The sequence below is a fragment of the Trichosurus vulpecula genome, chromosome 5, assembly GCF_011100635.1.
Source record: "Trichosurus vulpecula isolate mTriVul1 chromosome 5, mTriVul1.pri, whole genome shotgun sequence".
Lineage (NCBI taxonomy): Eukaryota > Metazoa > Chordata > Mammalia > Diprotodontia > Phalangeridae > Trichosurus > Trichosurus vulpecula.
In genome coordinates, this window is record NC_050577.1 from 273,535,927 (window position 1) to 273,559,445 (window position 23,519).

Genomic DNA, 23,519 nt, shown 5'->3' on the forward strand with positions numbered 1-23,519 from the left:
ATCTATAAAAGGGAGATAGTAATAGCACCTTGCTTACGAAGTGGCTGTGAAGACCAAATGACATATTCGGAAAGCTTTTTGCAAACCTTAAAATGCTATTTAAATTCTAACTATTATTGTGGTTGTTGCTATTGTAGGAAGAATTAGATTCCTTCTGTTCAGTGCTAGAGGGCAGAATTAGGAACAATGGGAAGAAATTGCAAAAAGGCAAACTCAGTCTTAATGGAAGAAGCAGCTTCCTGATAATCATGACTTGCCAGGGGAATTCTTTGGGGAATATGGGTTGTATGGGATGGCTGCTGAGATCCCTCCTCCTGGGAACATTCTGTGAACCTGTGGGATAAAAGCTGCAACACTCAAATGTTGCCCTTATATCCATATGATGTTTAAAAGCCTAAGAGTACCTTTATCATCCTGGGTGAATCATCTATGGAGAACTTAGGTGAGAACATGGGCAAGAGTTGGAGAGGATGAGAAAATATGGGTGAGTTCCAATGTGTACTCCAGGAGGGAGTACTCAAATTGATAAGGACATAAATCTTTTGATACAGTATTCCAGTACAGTGTTACTGCTCACAAGATACTCAATTGGTGCCTAAATGAATGACTTAGGTTAGGAGAAAGACATGGCAGCCTTGCTCCTATTGACTCCATTCAATCTGAAAATCGCTGTTCAAGTTCTTTTCTGCTCACTCCTGTCATTACACCACTCTACTGCATCAAGCCCTCTCTTGACTTTGCATGGCTGCCCACCTCCCAGCAGAGTCCCCTACAACTTACCAGAGCACCACTGCTCAGCAGAATCATGAAGATGATGAAGGTCTCAAACCAGTTGTGTTCCACGATGAGGAAACAGGTTTTCCGTAGGATCCACCAGGACTTACCCAATCCATCCTCAATGTTGACTTGGCAACACTTGAACCGCTGGACGCAACCTGACACCACAGGGAGAAATATGTCAGAGGGACAGATGTGCCTGACCCAGGTGTACCTTCCTATGTCCCAACTAGGCCATGTCTCAGCACACCACCAAGAATCAGAATATCTGACTCAGATGAGTGTACCCCATTCGACATAGTTGCCCAAATGAGATTGCTAAAGCACAGGTTTAAACTGACTATGTCTCTCCCCTGCTCAACAAATTCCAGTGGCTCCCTATTACCTCTAAGACCAAGTACACACTTCTCTTCTCTTTGCTATTTAAAGCCCTTCCCAATGTGGCTCCAAGGCTTCACATACTCTATGGTACAGCCAGACTGGCTTTCTTGCAATTCCTCATATAACGGTTCATCTCCCATCTCCATGGCTCCACTGAGTGCAGAACAAGCCTTTTCACAGTTGGGAAGTAGTCAGAGTGACAAGAAAGGAGCAATCATTAAGTAGGAACGGCCTCCATGGACTGAGACCTTCCCTCATATGGTTTTGTGCTGGTGATGAATGAACAGAGGAAAAGCTGAGAGGAATCAGGAGAAACAGTATTGGCTTTCCCTTTAAGGCCTGTACTTTCCTCCTATTGCAGGCCACACCCTCCCTAACATAGACTATTCCAATCTCTACATTATTCATAGATAGTTTAGGAAGGAGGCACTAAGCCTCTCTCCAACTGTTACCCAGCAGTGGACGCTGACAGCAGTTAATTAGAGGACCCCTTCTATCCCATCCTGCAAATCAAGCCCTGTTGGACCCCTTGCTCACCCTCTGTGAAGCAGGCATCTGGATCCAAGTATTCCTCAGGTTGCTCCACAGGTACTTCTTCCACTTCTGGTTTGATATCAATGGTGCTTCCCTCAGAGGAACTGGTATCATCCAGTTTCTAGTTTCACAACAAAAAGGAAGCTCAGATAGAAGCTCCCTAACTCCACACTGACAACTTCACTTGGCATACTGCATGGACCATATATCATATATAATTCTAATATGCATTCCTAGTCCCCAAACCCATTATTGGTAACTCATGATGGTCACACAATTACTGTGATGACCTAGGAACTTACTAATCTTCTCTCAGTTGGGATAGTATAATAACATTCAAGTCAATAAAGCAGACAAAAGATGATGCCCCTCTCCACAGGTAATTTGCTTCCAGGTTAGTCCCAGGGGTTCATGTCTAGAAAGGTGTAAACTTTGGAAAGCCTGCCCAACTCTAGAATTGTATAATCCTAGACTTAGAATGGGCTTTGCAGAATATTTTGTTTAGCCTTTCAATATGACTTCAAGTCATCTCTGATCTGGAACACCTAGGGAAGACTGGGGTGGATAAATACAGGTCCTTTCTAAGGATGATCCTGCAAATCCCTAAATGAATTAGATTTTTAAGCTTGCCAGAATCCTCCAGAAGCAGCCCAGAGCTAAAGCAGCTCATAAAGGAGGGAGAAATCTGGCCCCTTTGCCTTGAGCCCATAGTTTCTGTGACAGGACAACCCTCTGGTTCTTACATCTTTGCTGCCCTCAGGATCTGACTCGCTGCTGACATCCTCAGTATTGAGATTTTCAAAGTCAGACTCGCCCACAGCAATGGGGACCCGCACAGTTAGGTTGGGGTTGTTGATGAAGGACATGTGGTCCTCATCAATGATATACTTCTCCACACTGCTACCGATTCCACTGGTGGTGCCATTCCCATTCTTCTGGTAGTCACCATTACGGTGGATGTCAGCCCCAGTATGGTTGGCAATGCAGTTGGCCTTTTTGTCATACAGCTCATCTAGTGGCTTCACCTCATCAGCCTCACGTTTGAAGTGGGTCTGAACAAAGGCGTGTACTTTCAATTTAATCCAGGCTACTCCCTTCTTAATGCGGATGACAGAGATTTGTAGGTTGTTCATTTCTCCATCATCATCTGTGGCAGCCAGGTTGTCAGCACTGAAGGAGCTTAGAAGCAAGGCTAGAAACAGATTCAGCACCTGCAGTGAGTGGGAGAAGAAGAGAGGTCCAAGGATGCTGAGCAGGTCAAGGTCAGCCCTTCCAACCATATTTACTAAATCTGTCCAGACTTGGGGAATCACAGGATTAAGTCAAGCTAATTATTTTGTTAAAACCAACTGTGTGGAGAACATGAACAAGTGCCAGAGATAAAGGAGCTCCCTAATGAGCCTACAATTGTATTTTCTCTTTATAGTGTCTTAAGCAGACACTTAATGTTTGTTTCATTGTTTCATACAGGCTGTCATCAGGTGTGTGTGTGTGTGTGTGTGTGTGTGTGAGAGAGAGAGAGAGAGAGAGAGAGAGAGAGAGAATTTATATATCCCCTCACTTTCTCAGCCAAAATCCTTGAAAAAACTGTCTTCTCTCTGCCTCCCACTTCCTTTCCTGTCACCTTCTGCAATATGGTTTCCTGTATGATCATTTTACTCTTTCACCAAGGATCCCTCCATTGCCAAATCTGATGGCCTTTTCTCATTTCTTGTTGACCTCTTTGCAGCACCTGACTGCTGACTACTCCTTTCCTGCTGGATACTCTTTACTTTCTAGAGTTTTCATGACACTGCTTTCCACATTCTCTTTCTACTTGTCTGATTATTCCTTCTCAGTCTCCCTTCCTACATCATCATTCACAATACATCTAACTGTGGGTGTCTTCCAAGACTCTGCCTTGGATCCTCTTCCCTCTATATATACTCTCTTGCTTGGTGACCTCATCAGCTCTCATACATTTAATTATCCTCTCCACACTCTTGAAAGCTTCTTACCTCCAGGATCAAATATAAAATCTTCTGCTTGGCATTTAAAACCCTTCACAACCTACCCCAGCCTACTTTTCCACCCTTTTGTACATGACTTCCCTCCAGGCATACGGCAGATTAGCCAAATCAGCCTCTTACTGTGCCTTAGAGTCAGTATCCCATCTCCTGTTTCTGTGGCTTTGCCTGGTCTCCCACTCCATTCTCCCACCACAGGCTAGTTCTCTCAAAATCCCTATTCCTTAAAGGCTGAGAACAAGTGCCACCTTCTCCATGTGACCTTTCCTTATCCCCTTGGCTGCTGGTAGCTTCTTCCCACAATCACCCTGTCTTTACTTTGTATTTATTTATATATGTACATATTATCTCCCCTGGCCAGAAGGGAGGCTTCTTGAGAGGAGGAACTGTTTTCATTTTTGTCTTTCTATCATCAGCGATTGCTTAGCATATGGCCTGACACATAGTAGGTGCTTCATGAAATGCTCCTTGACTGATCTTGAAGGTGATGACCTGGAGCACAATACAAAGATACCACAGCCACCTACAAAAATGAAAATCATTTAGACAGGGGTCTGGTGACAGACTGAAGACCAGCCCAAAAATGCTAAATGCTATCTACCTTAGGTATGGAGGAATTTTGATTTGATTCAATGGAGGGAAACACATACTCACACACTGATGAAATCACAAATCTTTTCAAATACTGAAATGATATTCCAACTACCTAGAACCTAGTCATCTAGCAATCTCACCACTTTAAGTGGTTTAAATGGACAACAAGAAAGTAACCAAAACAGGCTTCTGAGCAGTCAAAATAAAAGTCACAAAATCTATACATCAAACTTCCTGAACTTTGCTCACAGGACAGTTCACTTGCCCTCACTTTCATTCTAAAAAGTTTGGTGAGCTGGTTTCCTGGTCCACAGCAGAAAGAAGGAGATTTTACAAGTAGGGACATGGACAGCAGTATAAATGAAAGCTGAGAGCATGGAAAGAGACATAAAACTATATGAAGTTGACATAAAACCCTCAAAAAGGACAGATGTTTGGGACCCCTGAGGCTAAGAGCACAATAATCATAGTTACAGTCCTGAATCACAAAGAAAGGATTAAGTCATCTTTGGTATACTTTACTTAAGAAAGCAAGGGAGTATATATTTTGGAAGAATTTTATTAAAAATGATTAAAATCAATTTTTGGTACTCGAAAGGTTAAAGCCAGCTATTTGAGAAATGATGATTCATCAATGATCGCTTTAGGGCATAATCTCAATGCCCAAAAGTACTTTAGAGCTGTAGTAAACTAGCTAAGTTTAGTCCTTCAAAAAGACTCTTAAAGGTGGAGTTTTGGGTTATATTATCAAGGTGACCACATTTCTTGATTGTCCCCTTTACTCTCAGAGGGTCACTACCCCAATTCAGGTTCATCCACTATCTCTCCCTAGCACTATTACAAAGCCTCCTCCTTGATCTCTCCACCTCCCGTGTCTCCCCTCTCCAATCCATCCTCCACACAGATGATGAAGCTATACTCCTTAAAGCACTGGTGTGCCCATGTCACTTTCCTGTTCAATAAACTCTATTGGTTCAACCTAACCCCCAGGGTCAAATACAAACATCTGTTTGGTCTCACAAGTCCTTTGCAGCCTAGTTCCAGGTCTTGTGGACATATTTACTCTTTACACACCTGTATTAGCAAGGCAATAATGTCGTATAGACGATCGTTGTCGATATGCCTATGTGGTTCTGTATCACAAAATATGAGACTCTCCACATAGAAGGTAGAAGAAGTAAACCATTTATTCAGACACCAAAGAACCAGATCCCGAAACCAATATGCCCAATCAATCACAGCGGAAAAGAATTCAATACACAATATCACAGCAGAGAACCACTCCATCCCATAACCTTCCACCCCCTGCTGGGGCCTTGCCACCAACAATCATGCACAGCACAGCCACCACATCTGCTCTTTCCCTCAGCTCTAACTGGCATAACGAGTCTCTCAGCATTTCCTGTGGCACACTTTCCTTTTCCTCCCACCACATGTGACTTAGGTTTCTTGTGCCGTAAGCAGGTCACACGGCTCATTAACGGGTGGGAAAGATCTTCAAATCTAAATTGTCATTAAAACACTCAAACTACAGTCCAGCCAAAGTGGACCTTCTTGCTTTTCCTCACCCAAGATACTCCTTCTCGATCCCCCCTCTTGGAATGGCTCCTTTACCGGCCAAGCTCAGTTCAAAGGCCTCTCCAGATCTTCACAGCATCGGCCAGAGAACCCGGGGTCAGCTCTACACCAGGACAGGGCACTGGAGCAGGATTTTAGTGGCAGTGATAAAAATGGTTTATATATAATACATTTATATAATGCTTTAAGGGTTTCAAAGTGCTTTCCACACAACAATTCCATCAATCCCATTTTACAGATGGAGAACTGGAAGCTATGAGAAGTTAAGTGAAAAAAAAAAGCTAACATTCACATTGCACTTTATTGTTTATAAAGTGCTTTACAAGTATCATTACAACAACCCTGGGAGGTAGGTGCTATTATTATCCCCATCTTACAGGATGAGGAAACTGAAGCAGGCAGAAGTAAAGCTATTGGCACAGGTGGGATCTGAACACAGGCCTGCCTGACTGCGGTACTCCATCCCCCGTGCTGCCTTGGCCAGTCACACAGCTAGTATCTTGGATGGGATGTGAACCCACGTCTCATGGCACCAAGACCAGCACTATTCTACTCTGCACGCTGCCTATATGATAAAGATATCATATTCTTAAGAGAATACAATTTCTATAAAGAAGCCAGAGGAAGATTATTCTGGTAGCTCTGTGTACAGGGAGTGGATTGAGGAGAACTGACTAAAAGCCAGGAGGTTACAAAAGAGTTTAAACAGGAGGAGAGCACACCCCCAGTGGTGAGGACAAAGCAGGTCAATAATGGGACTAGAACAACAGAACCTCAGAACTATTAAGGGATTTTAAGATCCTCTTGTCGAACCCATTCTGATATACAAACCCTTTCTGCAACATCCCTGATGTGCTCTACCCAGCTCCTGGCTTGAACCTCTTTAGTGACGGGACACTCACTATCTAATGAGGCAGCCCTTTTTCCATTCAGTAAAACCCTAAGAAATACCATGATGGCTTAGCTAAAAGGGTCTATTTGCTCTATGTTAGGTTCCCTATTCATGCGGAAAGCAAAGACCAGGAATGGCTACCATTTTGATAGGCAGCAGGAAGGCTCAGCATAGGGGGTTTTGGGAGCAGGGGTAGAGAGTGACATCCAAGTCAAAGAAAAGAGATTGATAAACTGATACTAACCACCAAGTTGCCAATGACCATAACCATCATGAAGACGATGAGGCACATGGCCTGGCCTGCCACTTCCATGCAATCCCACATGGTTTCAATCCATTCCCCACACAATACACGGAAGACAATGAGAAAGGAATGGAAAAAGTCATGCATGTGCCAGCGAGGGAGCACACAGTCTTGGTTGATCTTGCAGACACACTCCTTGTAGCTCTTCCCAAACAGCTGCATCCCCACCACAGCAAAGATGAAGACAATGATGGCCAACACCAGGGTCAGGTTGCCTAGAGCACCCACTGAATTTCCAATGATCTTGATCAACATATTCAAGGTGGGCCAGGATTTGGCCAGTTTGAAGACTCGGAGCTAAGAAAGAAAAAAAAACCACCAAAAAACCCAAATTATACGCAATTTCTTTCCTACCAACCACAGCTAAGAAAACAGAATAAGGCCAAAGGTTACTTATTGAGTGCCCCTGGGGAGTTTTGAGCACTTTATATAGAGAATTTTGGTAGGAAAATGTAGGTCATCCCTGCCGATGCACAAAAGGAAAAATTGAGGCACTGAGCAGGGAAATGATGGGATTTCTTTTTACAATAAGTCTATGGGAGATGTAGAACACAGGAATCCTACTCTGAGGACTGGGTTCCACCACTGGGTCAGCTTGCCTTATTTAAATCTAAACACAAACAAGTAATTTTCCCATGGAAACTTCGCTTGAGAAGACAAGATGAGGGTCATGGGAAAGGGGCAATTTTGGGGAAGCCAAGGTACTAGCATGGTAAAGAGAGATTTCTTATCCACTTAAAAAAATGTTAGGAGAGAAAAATCAATAATAATGGCCAATTTTCAGTATTCATAGACATAATTTACCTATACTATGTATTTCCTGCTTCACTGGTATTTTTCCAGTGAAGCAGCTTGATATAATGTATAGAGTGCTAGACTTGGAGTCAGGAAGATCTGAGTTCCAATACTGCCATTAGCACCCTGTAGCTGTATGGTGCTGGGTAAGACCTTTAACTTTTTTGCATACCAAGCACCTCTTTCAGACTTTGGAGCTGCAGTACAGGTATAGACCCACATTGGTAGATGCAGCTTCTGTACTAGGAGTTCACTACATCAATGAAATCACAATTCTGAACAACAAAAAATTAATACCATGCTTTATTAATAGCCTCACTATTATGTTGAACATGTAAAATTGGTAACATTTATGGTTATATTTCTGAAAGAAGCAATTCTGAGGACACACTTTAAAAATTTAATTTTACAATGAAAGACAAAAGAACCATCTCTTTTCTTGCTTGTCAAAAGATCAAATGCTGAAATGAAAATAAAACCAAAATCTTTGTGATGATAACAAATGGAGCAACTTTTCCTCTAGGAAAAGAGTCACGTGTGACTAAGGTAGTTCTATGTCTGCAACGGCTTAAGGATTAGGGGACATATAGGTGTTAGTTCAGAATAATAACAACGGATGTTAATTTAGTTCTTGGATGTTTTACTAAGCCCTTCACACATATTACTTCATTTTAGCCTCACTACCATCCTGTGAGGCAGGTACTTCAATAATTCCCATTTTAGAGATGAGGAAAATGAGGCTCAGAGAGGTTAAAGATTTGCTCAGGGTCAGACAACCATTAACTGTCACTGGTGGGATATGAACCCAAGTCTTATTGCCTCTAGCACACTATACCTTAGGTCAAGTTGCATCAGAAGGCAGATGGCCATTAACTTCAAAATGAATGACTGGAACATATTTAGACAAGTTTTGAGTTGCTATTCTATGTTAATACTAGGAAAAGCTGAGCCATAGAAAATAATAAGCATCTGTTTTACATGATACTATCTATATGTGGCTATTTTGATAAAAATATAAGTGTCTGTGATATAAGAAATTAGCTAGAAGGAGACATCACAAATTAGATAATCTTTGCCTTTTGCTAGATACTACTTGGATCTAAACTGAGGAGCAGGAGCAGACTTTCCTCTTTTTGTGTTCTACATATCAGTCTGAGCCCCACTTCTTTTAGGGGGCTTGATTATCCGCAGTCCTTGCCTCTTTTTTTACTTTCCCAGGCACAACAAGAAATATTAACAAAGGAAGGTCTACAATGGATCTCAACTAAAGAGACAAAAAAAAATAAAATCTTGAAAACTATGCAAATGTAACTCATGTCTTAATCTCCATTAGTTTGCTGGACTCTCCATCTAAAAGGACTTAAACATCTTCAGTTTCAAGTGCTAAGGCATTTCTCCAAAGGATAAAAGCAATTTAGGGAAAAGTGCAGCAGCCAAAAATAATCTAAGGACATTCAGAGAAGATAAGAGTTGAATTTTTTTATCCACCTTGGCATGTCTCAGCTTTTTAAGGGATTCTTTGAGGATATCATTTCTGCCTGTATAGGTTTTAGACAACTTTTCAGAGCAAACTTAACCAGTTATTCTTTCAGGGACACATTTTTGTCATTTTACCATTACTTTATTAAAGAAAAAAAAGAAGCATTCTTCTTACCTAAACATGTAGTAATCGAGACAAATGTTCAACTCAACTTAATATCTCAAATATTATTCAATCCCATTTTATAGGTGAGGTAACCAACTTAGAAAGGTTATAAAACTCCATCTTTTAGTAGAGGGAAACATGTTTTTTAAGAGGGATGATTGGCCAGGGCAAGAGTTTCTAACCCAGGATCCATGGACCTCTTGGGGATCCATGGATAAATTTCAGGGGGTTAGTGAACTTGAATGGGTAAAGAATTACATCTTTATTTTCAATTTTCAGCACAACTGGTTTCCTTTGTAATCCTAATTCGATTTTATATATTTAAAAACATTATTCTGAGAAGGGGTGAATGGGCTCCACCAGACTGCTAAAAAGGGTCCATGGTATAAAAAAGGTTAAGAACCACTGGGTTATAAGAAGAAATATCTGAGATAATCCAAAAATATTTGGCCTCAAACAGAAGTCATGCTTAGCAGTCAGTTTTGTAGAGGAACCAATGCCTCTTTTAAGGAATTACTAAAAAAAAGAATTTATGCCTATAGCTTAATTTTACAAAGGAATTAAAATATTGGATATTAAGCAAAAAACCATAAGTTTGGGAGATCTTTGTAGTTAACTCAAAAGAAATTGGAAAAAGGATTAAGGATTTAGACTGGATGAACTTGAAGATCTCTTAGATTCTGAGAGTAGAATATAATGTAGGAATTTTGTGGTAATCAGATTGACTTTTATAAAAGATAAGAACAAGATAAGAAACTTTAAAAGAAACTGAAGAAAGTTAAAATACCAAACGGAAAGATCTCAGCACCGAAAGCCCTTCCACATCTGCTAGACCAAGTTCCATTAAACTGAGGGAGACAATAAATCCATCAAAAATGTTCCAACCTTCTTGAAAATAATAGTAGGGATCCATGGCTATGAGCTTCAGAAACATTTCTGCTGTGAAAATTCCAGTGAAAACCTAGAGAAAAGGAGAAGAAAAAGGAAGGACAAGAGGTAAAAACAGAGATGATTAAAATAGAATGCTTTAATTATTTACCTTTGAACATAAAGTTGCTAAGGAACAGCAAGATGGCCCCTTTGTTCAGTCTTACCTCTGCCATGGTCTAAGAGTACTCATCTGTACTTTGCTATTTCAGAGACAACCAAAACCCAATATGGTGAAGAAAAAGTTTTGCCCTTTTGTACTAAAGCCACTCAATTTTGTCTCCTTTGTTAGCAAGGTTATCATTAGCTCTCTCTCTCTTTTTTTTGTAGGGGGGAAGGCAGGGCAATTGGGGTTAAGTGACTATCATCATCTCTTAACCTTGAAAGTTAGTCTTATGATTTTACTTTGGTTCAAATACATTACATATTCCAATAGAGAATAATCTCCTTTCTTGGTATTGCCTTCTCAAATTCCTTGTTCACACTTGTTTACAGTTAATTCATAGAGAAATGCAGGCTTTGAAAAGGATGGATCCTCTCCTCCCCACACACTCCCACATAAATAACATAAAAGAAGTTGATGTGACTGATACTGAGATTTCTGACCAAAGTATCCGTTTTCAGCATATAATAGTGAACTTGTATTACTATTACTCAGATAAGAAGAAGGATATTTTTCATTAAGTCAAACTTTTAAAAAACATGTTGTTGATGACATTAGGGCATTCTCCAAATTTCAGTGCGTCTCATCAAGGAGACTAAAATGTAATTAATATGGGATAAGCTGTGACTGAATGAACTGTAACATGTTTAAGGTTACATTGTTTTAATAGAGCAAGGAGACTAGAAAAAGGAAAGTAAAGAATACAGAATTGCAAGTTAAGATATAGATTGGACAGCATTTTGATCACTAGGAAAATCCCCTTTGTAGTCTAATGGGTGACATGTCTCCCCAGGATGAACCAGCTTCCTCTGCCCTGCTTTTTTCCTGCTGACTAAACAACTTTCTGCTTGCTCGGCTGGTTTCCCAGGTATCATAATGTATATCCGGAAGGGAGCACAGATACTAATCACTAAAAACAGTGTTTCCCACCAGGATAGATGAATAAATGGACATTCTAGTTTGCCAGTCTGCTATGAATTTGGTTGGGGTGAACCACTTGGATTCTTCCTTGTCACCAGAGATGCTTTGACCTAGGAATTTGGTCCTAACGTGAGTGAATAGACCATAATGTAACCTGTTCGTGATTTTTAAGGATTTGCGGTCTCTGTACTAATGCATGGCTCTACACCAGGTCTTCTGAAAGACTGTGACTAGTTTGCGTTAAAAAAAATGGGAATAATACTTCCCAGGGACAGATTTTTTTCTGAGTTACGAGCCTGGGAGGTGTCACCCAGGAAGCTATTGAAGTGTTTTGCATTTTGAAGTGAGAGGAAGACTACTATTTGCTAGTGTGGGGCAGAGTGGAGAAAGAAGAGCCAAAAGAATGTGCATGATGATTACAGTGATGGAAAGGAAAACTAGATTCAAATGTGGCTGAACTAAGATTAGACAGTGACCAATGTAATTCTTCAAAAATAGATGATGAAACACATTTCCTTTCTCTCTAGTGAAAGGTGGAAAGTTCTGTGGGTGCATAAAATTGCAAATACTGTCAGACATGGTTGCTCTATTCATTCTTTACAAGGAAGAGTTTTATGGTGGGGTAACTGAGATGTGAAAACAAAAGGCATCAAATTAAAATGTCTTTAAGAATTCCTCAGAGACCTAGAATCCTATGAACCTGTTTAAAATTGGGAAAAATAAAGGCTTGAATGGGGTGGGAGAGTGCAAAAACAAAGGTCATAAAGGCAGAAACTCTCTTATTTATAACTCTGGCTAAAAAAAAATAGACTTACATGGGCTTTTCATAATTCCGTGTGACATTATATGTCCTTAAGGTATTATAGTTAAGTAAGATTTCGGAAGTATTTATTTAATAAGTAATATGGAGAACTGGTTAAACAGAGTCCTGTAGTCTCCAACCTACAGGCTGATTAGTTTTCATTTGGCACATTAAGAGTTCAATTGAGACAAAGTATTTGCTCTCTTTTTTTCCCTTCTTTTTTGGTTTTGTTCCTCCTTCCTCATGATTCATTCCATTGGTTATAATTCTTCTTTACAACTGGACTATTATGTAAATAAGTTCAATGTGAAGGTATATGTAGAATCTACATTGGATTACATGTTGTCTTGAGAAGGAGGGGGGAGGAGAGAGAGGGAGAGAAAATTTGGAACCCAAAAACTTGTGGAACTGACTGTTGCAAACTAAAAATTAAAAAAAATTATTTAAAAAAATAAAATAAAATGTGATACTCTAAAAAAAAAAAAAGAGTTCAATCCTGAGCAATCTGAATTCACATGGGCTGCCTAAGCAATGAATCCTCATCACAGACAGGAGAATTCTAAATCATCCTTACTATGCTCTCAGGCTATAGGCTGGGAAACAACTGAGGCAATATCATGTGTCAGGCTGTGGGTCCAATTAGTTACAATTAACAGTCCTTTCCAAACTCTTCTACAGAACTCCCAGTACTAGATCTGATGTTAAGAGGGATTCTTGGAGAATATTACAATGCTAGTGATATTTTCTTTCTAAAATATTAAATATAAAATTTTATATAAAATTTTTTATATAATGCAACAATTTTTTTCCAATTAAAAAAAAACCAGGCCTAATTTCACTTACTGTGCTCCAAAATTCCTCAACTTCCCTTTGTCTCTGAGGGCATTCCATGCTACCAGATATGCCCAAACAGGCATTAATGGATTAATTTCACTTATTTCAAGTCCCCAAAATCTTCTGTAGCCAAATTAGCTTGGGAAACACTGGTTAAGAACAGCAGCATGCTTTTATAATGCTAGTTTTTAGAGACAGAACTAACGTTCCCTTTATGTTCCTAACAAAGCATGTCAGGCCTTAATTGTATATGATATTTTAAGGGACATCATCCAACTTGAAGTATAACCAAAATATACACAATAAACTGTATTATAAGAGGATTCTATGTTATTTTGACATTTCTATGATACCACTCCCTAGGAATGAAGGGAATCAGATGATCTATCTCCTTCAGTCGAGCTGTTACAATTAATTTGAGTAGCATCAACTCAATTTGTTCAATAATAGAGACAAGCAGAAGCAAAATAATCCAATCTTCACTTCTATTTGACTTTAGAATGCATTGTGTGATTTTTTTCCCCTCAGCATATTTGTCTTCCTAATTACAACTCAAGCTTGGGCTAATATTATGATGAATTTGTGATGGATCAGAAGCTGGTGGCTCATACGCTGGAAGGCAAAAGGAAACCATTCTGGGGTAAGTATTTGCCCTAGACAATACTCAATGGGCAGTCAAGAGTTGGTTGGGGAAAAAGCAAGCCACAGTTCCATTTGGTGCACAGAAGCATCTTGGTCTGTGTGGTATTTGTTACTAAAACTCAGAAGAAAAATTATTTTGGTGGGCTGCGGCTACATTTAGAAGAGACACACAGGAATATGTCTTAGAAATAGGATGAGAATCCAAGAGCCCTTGACTCTGGTTCCTGAAACCAACCTAGTACCCCATGCCTCCCATCATGGCTTGGTCTGCAGCCAGTAACTTTAAGTGACATTTTTCCAGTTTCCCAGAAAGAGAAAGGAGTCAAGAGACCCCCAAATCTAGAAGTGGTTGCTACTACATCAGCCTTCCAATTAACTATCATTTTCTTTTCTACCCAACCAAGTTCCTCATCCATAGTGACCAGCAGATAACAGAACAAAGGGTTTCCTATAGAAAAAACAAACAGTAAACAACCCATGTTTAAATGACAAAATCAGGAGACAGTGCTCTGCCTTACCAGATTTCCTACAGCCAAGACGTTTTCAAAGTGTGGTGTCATGGGATGATGCTCCATCGCCATAAACAAGGTGTTCAGGACAATGCAGATGGTAATGGCTAAGTCCACAAAAGGGTCCATGACAATCATATTCACAATCTCCTTCAGCTTGATCCAGTATGGATGGCATTCCCAGATGAGGAAGGTGTTGGCAAATTTGTACCAACATGGAGGACACTTTCTCTGAGACTCTTCTAACTCTGTAGCAGGGCAAGAGCAAAGGGAACTTCTCAATTAAGTAGTGAAGAAACAGAAGTATACTTTCTAATAGCCATTATTGGTGACTGTAAACTGTAAAACTGAATTGGAAATACATGAGCTTCCCTGCTTCCTATGAGGAGGAATTATTACACCTAAAGACTCCAAATGACTTTACTAGGAGAGAACTCTCCCCTCACACAGTTCTTGTTCCACTAAATGAAAAGAATTAGAATGACCAGCACAAGGTTTATATGTTATAAACACACACCAGTGACATGGTTTGTTGTTCAGTTGTTCTCAGTCTTTTCAACTCTTCATGACTCCACTTAGGGTTTTCTTCGCAAAGATAATGAAGTGGTTTGCCATTTTCTTCTCCAGCCCATTTTACAGATGGGGAAACTGAAGTAAACAGGGTTAAGTGACTTGCCCAGGGTCACACAACTAGTAAATGTCTGAGGCCAGATTTGAGCTCAGGAAGACAAGTTTTTCTGACTCTAGTCCTGGCACTCTATCCACTGTGTCACCTAGTTGCCCAGCGATATGGTAGTCTTAAATAAAACAGAAAGTCAACTAAATTAAAAAATACTTATTGAGTGCTAAATATGTAAAGGCACTACATTAGGTGTTATGGGAACTGAAGAGTGAGATATGGTTCCAGACCTCTTTGAGTTTGCAGGGAGGGATTAAAGAAAGTCACTGAATGTTTCCCAATCTCTCTCTCCTTTCTCCCTCACATAATCATTAATAACAAAAATAAATAAAGAAGAGGGAAAAAGTTCAGCAAAGGAAATCAGCACACCAACCAAGTTCGACAGTCCATGGAGTGTCCAACCATCACAGTCTCTCACTTCTGCAAAGAAGAAGCAGGGCTGAATTCTCGCTTGTCTCTCCTTTGGGCTCAAGCTCGGCTCTACACGGCATTCAGTTTGGATTTTTTGGCTGCTGTTTTTCCCATCTTCTCTCCACACCTGTACTAGCAAGCACCCTGGCACACCCGGGATGGCCTGCTAGCACAGGTTCTTTGATTGGCTTTTATGAAGGAAAGTCAGCTTCAAAGGTAACAATTAAACAATACAGATTTTATTCTATCTGACCTTCTCACAAGGGTTGCTGAGCACCAACTCCTACAGCATTCCCTAATTACCCTTCTTGCAGGGGCCAGCAAGAAGGGGGGAAGGCAACTCCCTCTACGTCTCAATGAGGCCAATCGAGACGGGCACAACTTAGGTATTTCTCTAAATCCCCTCAAGCTTCAATGGGGGCCAGTTGAGGCAAACTCAAATTCCCCCGAAGCCTTGATGGGGGCCAGTCAAGGCACACACAGAGTCCTACCTTGTGCATTTCAACCCTAAAGGTTTCCCGCTCACTGACCAGTGCCCACCTGCTTTGTACTTATATTCCAGTCCTCCAGGGTCCTGACCTTTACAACCTAAACAGGTGATACCTGCCTCACAATCTACACTGGTCATGGCAGAAATGTTTTGAACCATAGAGCTCATATCCAACACCTGGGAACAAGGGATAGTTATGGCCGTGGATGCTGGAAAACCAAACTCCTCATGCTCACAATGCCTTATCAATGGCTGTCCTTCCATCTGGAATGCTTTCCATCCTCACCTCCACCTCTTAGAATCCCTGGTTTCCTTCAAAACTTAGCTCAAAAGCCACCTTTGGGGGCAGCTAGGTGGCACCGTGAGTAGAGCACCGGCCCCAGAGTCAGGAGGACCTGAGTTTAAATCCAGCCTCAGACACTTGACACACTTACTAGCTGTGTGACCCTGGGCAAGTCACTTAACCCCAATTACCTTAAAAAAAAGCCACCTTTTGTAAGGGGCCTTTCCTGCCCATCCTACCCACCCCCAGCTCCTAGTGCCTGCTCTTGAAAGATACCTTCCATCTTCTCTATATGTCCATATAATCTTCTCCATTAGAATAGAAGTTCTTTGAGGGAAGTAATGTTTGTGCTTTTTCTTTGTATCTACAGCACTTAAAATAATGCCTAGCATACACATGGGAAGCACTTAATAAATGCTTGGTGTCTGCACGTTCATATAGTTGTTAACATTCTACAATTTCTTTTGGGAGAATTGCTTGTTCATACTCTTTGAAGAATGGCTTTTGATTTTATATGTGTGTTAGAGCACCCCCCCTGCCCAATTTATTGCTTCACCTCTTATCTTACTTACATCAATCGTATTTGTGCTAAAGCTTTTAAACTTCATGTAATCAAAATTATTTTGTTATTTCTTCTAGCCCTTGCATGGTTAAGAAGCCCCCCCTCTTTGCACCCTTCCCTCCCTCCCCCACCAAGATAGCTTTGAAAGATTCCTGATCAGGTTCTCTTCTAGTATTGCTACGGTATCAACTTGGATATTCAGATTGCACATACATTTTGGGCTTATTCTGGTAAATGCTGTAAACTGTTGGTCTCAATCTAATTTCTGCCACACAGCTTTTCAGTTTTCCTAGCACTTCTTATTGAGTAGGGACTTATTTTGCAAGTAATTTATGTTTTCCTGTTTACTTAACACTGGGCTATTGAGCTCAGTGTTTTCCAATTCTTCCTTATCTTGCATATTCCACTGAGCTTTTGTTTTTTAATGTAATAAATATTACATTTTTATAGTACAGTTTGAAGCCTAGAAGTGTTTTTCTTCCTTCACTCCTACTTTTTTTTATTAGCTCCCTTAAGATTATAGGCCTTTTGTTCTTCCAAATGAATTTTGTTATTATATTATCTAGCTCTATAAAGCATCTGCTGGGTACTTTAATTGGTATAACACTGATTCTATAAATTAATTTAGGTAGTATTGTCATTTTTATTATGCTGGTGCAGCTGAACCATGAACACTAGTAGAGTAAGCAAGAACTAGTGGGAAGTGGGAAAGCCTACCATTAGTTTGCGGAAAATGTAAAGTATGTTTAGAGAAACAGTATAAGATAGATTGGGACTAGATCTCGAGGAAAAATGAATGACAAGACTATAGAGCTGGGAATTTAACTTATAGGAAACAGGCCACCACTGAAAGTATTTGAGAAGGTAAATTGCAAGTCAAAATGGTATCTTAAGAACATTAATATAGTAGGCCTGCTCATGAGGTATTTCAGGGAGAAAAGTAATCATGGAAAATGAGAGAGGTGCAAGAAGACTGGAGATCATTATTCAGTCAGTCAACAAGCATTTATTAACTACCTACTGTGTATCAGGCACTATGCCAAGTGCTGAGGATAAAAAGAAAGGCATAAGACAGTCCCTATTTTCAAGCATCTTACAGTCTAATGAGAGAAACAACGTGTATATAACTATGTGTAGAAAGAGAGGAAAATAGGAATACACTGGGGGAGAAGAAAGAGAAATAGTCAGGTGGACAAGTAGGCCTCTATACAAACAAAGAGGAAGGGATAAGGAGGAGGGGCACTGATATTTAAATCTCACTCTCACCTGAACTGGCCAAAAGGAGGAAAAATATATACACAGTTGGGCCCAAAATACATTTCATTCAACAGGGAAATAGGAGGGAAAGAGGAAAACTGGGAAGGGGACATTAAAGAGAAGGTGGTAGATTAAGGGAGGGATAAGTTCTAAGGAAAAAAAAAAGAATACACAAAAATATTTATAGTTCTTTTGGATACAGGAAAGAATAAGAATCTAAGGCGGGGCGCCTATAAACTGAGGAATGAATGAACAAGTGATGGCACAAAATGGGATGGAATATTACTATCCTCAACCCTTATCAATGTAACGATCAACCAGAATTCTAGCGGACTAATGAGGAAACAGGCAACCGACCTCTTAATAGAGAGGTGAAGGACTCAGAATACAGAATGAAATAAATATTTTTTGGACATAGTCATTTGGAAGTTTTTTTTTCTTGCCTATCCATATTTTTCTAATAGGTTTGGTTTTTCATGTATTCTCAAATAGTGATGGTGGTAGGGGTGGGGAGTGGAATTGGGGTAGGAGAGTGAGAAGGTGAGTCTTGACTGAATAAAACAAATACTAAAAAAAAACACCAAGAAGTGTTAATGGGTTAATGTGAACTTGAAGAGAAGTTTCCAAATAGGTTATCATAGGGCTATCCTTGGTCCTATCTTAAAAGGCATTTTACAAACAGTTTGGATAAATATAAAGCAGGAATGTTTGTCAAATTTGTGGATAACACAAAACAAGACCACAAATTTATAGAAGGAAGGGTGCTTAGAGATCCTAACGTGCAGATGATGAAACTGAGACTCAGAAAGCTTAAGTAATTTGTCTAATTAATTAATCAGGTGACAGATCAATGGGCTGGAACAAGGATCCCAAACTAAAATTTTAAGATGAAATTTAACAGCAATATATCTATTAGGTTAAGAAATTATTATATAAGAATATTGGAAAAGACATGAACTTGACAACAATGACTTGGAAATTCTAGTTGATCACAAGCTCAGTGAGATATGGTTGCTAAAAAACAAAAACAAAAAAAATGCCAACCACTTCAAAACATGTAACCATGGATTGTTTTTGATGGAATGATGTCTTATTGTATTCTGTACTCTGTGCTATAGTAGAATTATACCTGGTCTGGAACCACAGTTTAAGAGGGACACTGACATGTCCAAAAGGGGAATGACCAAGAAGGCAACACAGTGGGAACAGAAGGGCTCTGTACAGAGTGCTGGATTTGGAGTCAAGAAGACCTGAGTTCCCCCCCAGACACTTACTAGACAGGTTACCCTGGGCACGTCACTTAACCTCCCTCTGCCTCAGTTTCCACATCTACAAAATGGAGATGATAATAAAAGCACTTACTTCACAGGGCTGTTGTGACCATCAAATGAGATGATATATGTAAACATCTTTGCAAACCAAACCTTAAAACACCATATAAACATTAACTATTAAATGCTATTTATTATTTGTGACCTTGGCCAACTTCCTCTTGACTGTTGAATGAGGGGATTGGATCAGGTGATCTCTAAAGGTTCCTTCCAGTTCTAAATCCTTTGATCCTAAATCTGGAGGCCATGTCATATAAGGAATGGTAGAAAGAACTGGGGATATTTAGCCTGGAGAAGAAAAGGTGTAGGCAGGGGAAGGACATGATGGCTGTCTTAAAATCGCTGGAGAGTTGTCACATATAAAGGGAACAGACATTCCATGTGACTTCTGTGGGAAGAATTAGCACTATGTGTAGGAGTTACTATGATGCAGATTTTTTACCTCCATATAAGGAAGAACATTTTAACAGAATTATCCAATGACTGAACAAGCTGTTTGGAAGAGCAGCAAGCTTCCTATGAACAGAACTATGCAGGCAGAGAGAGGCTGGATAGCCCTGTGTCATGGCTATTTTGAAAGGGGTCCTGTATTGGGGAAAACTGGATAAAAGGAGCATTAAAGTGACTTTCATACTGATTCCTTGTCATCACTGACAAAATTCTTTAGAAATAGGGAACCTCGTTAAGATGTGTGAAGTAATGGGAAAAATCTTGATGTGAAAGCACTATGAAAACTGTAAAAATGTCAAACCACTGTCAGGCATTGTTAATAAATCTTCTTCTTTGTCTTCTTCTTAGGCCTTAGTCTACAGATTTAGCCATAGAATACCTGACCTAAACACCAGACAGCATTCTCTCGAAGGCACAGTTCTGAAAGTTGGACTGTACTTGGAATAAGATGCTATTTCTATAGGAATGAATTTATAGGCTTTCTTCTCTCCGATGCAGGTGAGAGAATTTGATACTTGGGGAAAAAAGTTCTCTACTGCTTGACCAAGAACAAATCAAGTCTATCTTTCTTTATTCTGACCATGAGGTACCCGTGGTAATAGCTTTATTTTAAGTGAAGTGGTTCTGACTGGGGTTTCTGATTGGCTGCTAGTTGCTAGGAAAATGGTTGCCTTGGTTCGACAGATTTTAGGGCCACAGTGATGCCATGTGGGAGTCTGCGTGGGGAAGGAAGTCTGTTAAAAAAAAACCAACAAAAAACTTTGCTTTGGCTTCCTTTCCTTAGAACTCACCCCTTTCTAAGGTAAATATAGTTTTCTTCCCAAAAAAGAAAAGGAAAAAAAGGTTCTCATTTCCATAAATTCTTATAGTACATATTTGGAATCTGGGTCCACTCCCTTTTTTAAAATCTCTAAACGTCTGCTGTTTGCTGGCATGTGGAAACTGGAGACTGAAGTGGTGACTTCTCATTTCAGAATTGCCATAGTGCATGGGGAGTTTGGATCTGGCTCTTTGCCAGCTTGAAGATGGAAGTAGGCGTTCCCATTTCCTAAAGAAATATAAAGGGGATTCCAAAGGGTATCCTCCAGCTTCCTTGTCCATGTTCACTGGGAATGGAGATTTTGCAGCCCAGGATAATTTTTCCTGCTTCTGTCATAATAAGAGCATTTGGATTCTGTGAGTTGGGAGAGAATCCAGAGGGACTGGGAGGTTTATTAAATGACTCACAACCTTGCAAACAGTCACTCGCCCCCATATGCTTGGGATGGCTAAGATTTTGGCTTGGAGGGAACGGGCAAGCAGATGTACAAGTGAGATAATTCTCTCACTTTGCCTTGGATATTTTCAGAGGTGGACGCAGCCTCTAAACCTGCTGGTAAGGAGTACATTCTTAAGGGGAAATCCTAATGGCCATAAGTATTCAGAAGAAAAGGAGTGTGGGAAGGATGCCCGAGAGGGATGCCATCTTTCTACCTTTCATTGGTTCTTTGGTCTGAATCTTTTTGTTCCTCCAGACTCTCCAGTCCTCCTTTCTAGCTTATTCATAAGAAAGATAGAGCAAAGGAGAAAGAGAATTGGGCCTAGAGGCAGAATTGGTTCAAAGCCCACTTCTGACACTGACTAGCAAGTTCTATGACAATGGGTCAGTCACAGCCTCTATGAGCCTCAGCCCCCTCATCTGTAAAACGAAGGTGATGACACCTGCAGGGCTGCTGTAGCAGGGAGCTCACTTTGTAAACCTCAAGGTACAATGTCAATGTGAGATCAGTCAGGATAATGGTGAAGTGCTAGGTAAATGGGAATTATTATGAGCCCTTGTTTGTTTCCCCCACCCATGAAAGGTTCAGTTACTGTCAGAACCACTGAAAATATGAACTTGAACAGAACTCAGGTTGGTCTCCACAAAAACATAATCCTAACTCTCAAACTCTAAGATGCATACTATGAAGGGGAGTACATGCACACATGTGCACACACACACACACACACACACACACACACACACACACACACATACACACACTCTTACCCAAACTGCCTGGATTTCAATCATAAAGTACATACCTTCTACCAGCGTATTTGTGACAACACTCAAGACACTGTTGACTCTGTCCTTCCGTCCATACGAGGCATTCAGCTGGTTCATAGAGACTAAGAGGGATCCAGGGCCTTTTTTCTTAATTTCCACCTCCGTTGTTGCCTGCAAAATTACCAGGTTGGGTGAGTGGGGGCTTTTAACACTGAGGGCAGGCCTTACTGAGTGGACACTGCAAAGTGTTAGCATGGGTTTAAGCCTTTCGTTTCATCTCCTAATCTGGTCTTAGAACTCTATATGCTACATGAGCTAACTCTATTGACAATGGGTCTTCAGCAGACTTTAGACCAAAGACACTAAGTTACCTAGGGGTCCCCTGGGGAATTTGTTTCATCCTTAGGTGAAGCCAGGAATCTGGCCACCCAGAAACCACTACATAGTGAACAAAACTTCTGGGAAACAAAACAGGTAAACCAACCTAGTTTCTTTGAGAGCCAACAGACCAGACTTTGCACTAGTTTAAATAACCTATGGGCTAGTCCCAACAGCATGGATCCCATTGGTTAGAAATGAATTAGCCTTGGATATATGTATAATACATCAAATTCTTACATCATGAAAATTTTTCTTAGCTTCCATCTCAGCTTTTGATCTTACCAAATATCACTGGTTTCACTTCATCAAGTATGGAAAAACTAGAACTATTGGCAAATTCTTAGTCAACAATTGCCCTACCACAGCAATGGTTGCTATAACTATTATTATCAAGTCAGTCCATCTAAGATGTATAATCTGGAATACAAGGAAATATGAACAAAATAAACACATTTTAAAAAACAGTTATTTAGTTTTTAACAAAGGCTCCAACACTCATCTTACTTTTCCCCTGTGGCTAGGAGAAGAAAAGAGAAGGTTCTAGAGGTTGTTGCCAAATCCAAACCTTGTAACTAAATCTGCTCAATGATCAGATACCAAGAAAATTAAAAATTCTAAGAAACGCATCATCAATCCATGCTCCAGGAGCATGTGTTCCATGCCCATCCCATGGGCAGTATTAGTGTGGTAATAGACAGAAAAGACACTACTGTGACCTCAGCTTTCCTTGTTAGTGTACTCTCTATACCCCAACCTTTTTGTATTCAAACTGGCTTCCCTGGGTGGCTCAAAATCCAACCAATACATCTTCTGGTCTTGTAGCTCATGTCCAGCACAGGCCAAGAAGCTTTAACAAATACCATCCAAAGTACAGAGAAAAGAGCTGGAGGAGCATATTTCTGAGTAGAATCAAACTGGCCCTTACTGTGGGGAAAGGAAATAAAAGCTAGGCCACAGCAAAATGTCTTTATTCTAACATACACATTAGATTTACTTCTTCAAGGTCAATAGGAAGATGTTTTCTAGCAGATGTTAGGTTTGTCATTTACTATTTGTGTGACTTTGGGTAAAATGACTTCATTTCTCTGGGGCTTAACTTCCCTGTGTCTAAAGTTGTACTAGAGGACCTCTGAGGTCTTCTCTAGCTCTAAATACATGATCTGATGAAGAAAAATTATTGCCTCTGAAACTCAGGCTATGTTGATGCTAAAATATTTGTACACTTATGAATATGTATAATAAGTGTCAAAGGTGACCATAGTGAGCACCTGTACTGAGGCACAAGATTTCTAGTGCCATAGAAATCGGGGTAACCTGATGACTAGCCTCCTCTTCTTCCTTC

The 23,519-nt window shown here is 40.2% G+C and overlaps 1 protein-coding gene across 2 annotated transcripts in view; it reads right to left on the bottom strand.

Annotated features, from left to right (window-relative positions):
- Positions 1-23,519, bottom strand: part of SCN8A (sodium voltage-gated channel alpha subunit 8) — a 133,942-nt gene that overhangs the window by 34,287 nt on the left and 76,136 nt on the right. For both annotated transcript variants that reach the window (XM_036758727.1, XM_036758726.1), the window contains exons 12-18: positions 21,832-21,967; positions 14,314-14,552; positions 10,294-10,467; positions 7,007-7,363; positions 2,436-2,903; positions 1,696-1,813; positions 781-935 (exon numbers count right to left, since the gene is read on the bottom strand). In XM_036758727.1, the coding sequence (XP_036614622.1) occupies positions 781-935; positions 1,696-1,813; positions 2,436-2,903; positions 7,007-7,363; positions 10,294-10,467; positions 14,314-14,552; positions 21,832-21,967 (1,647 nt within the window). The remainder of the gene's footprint in view (positions 1-780; positions 936-1,695; positions 1,814-2,435; positions 2,904-7,006; positions 7,364-10,293; positions 10,468-14,313; positions 14,553-21,831; positions 21,968-23,519) is intronic.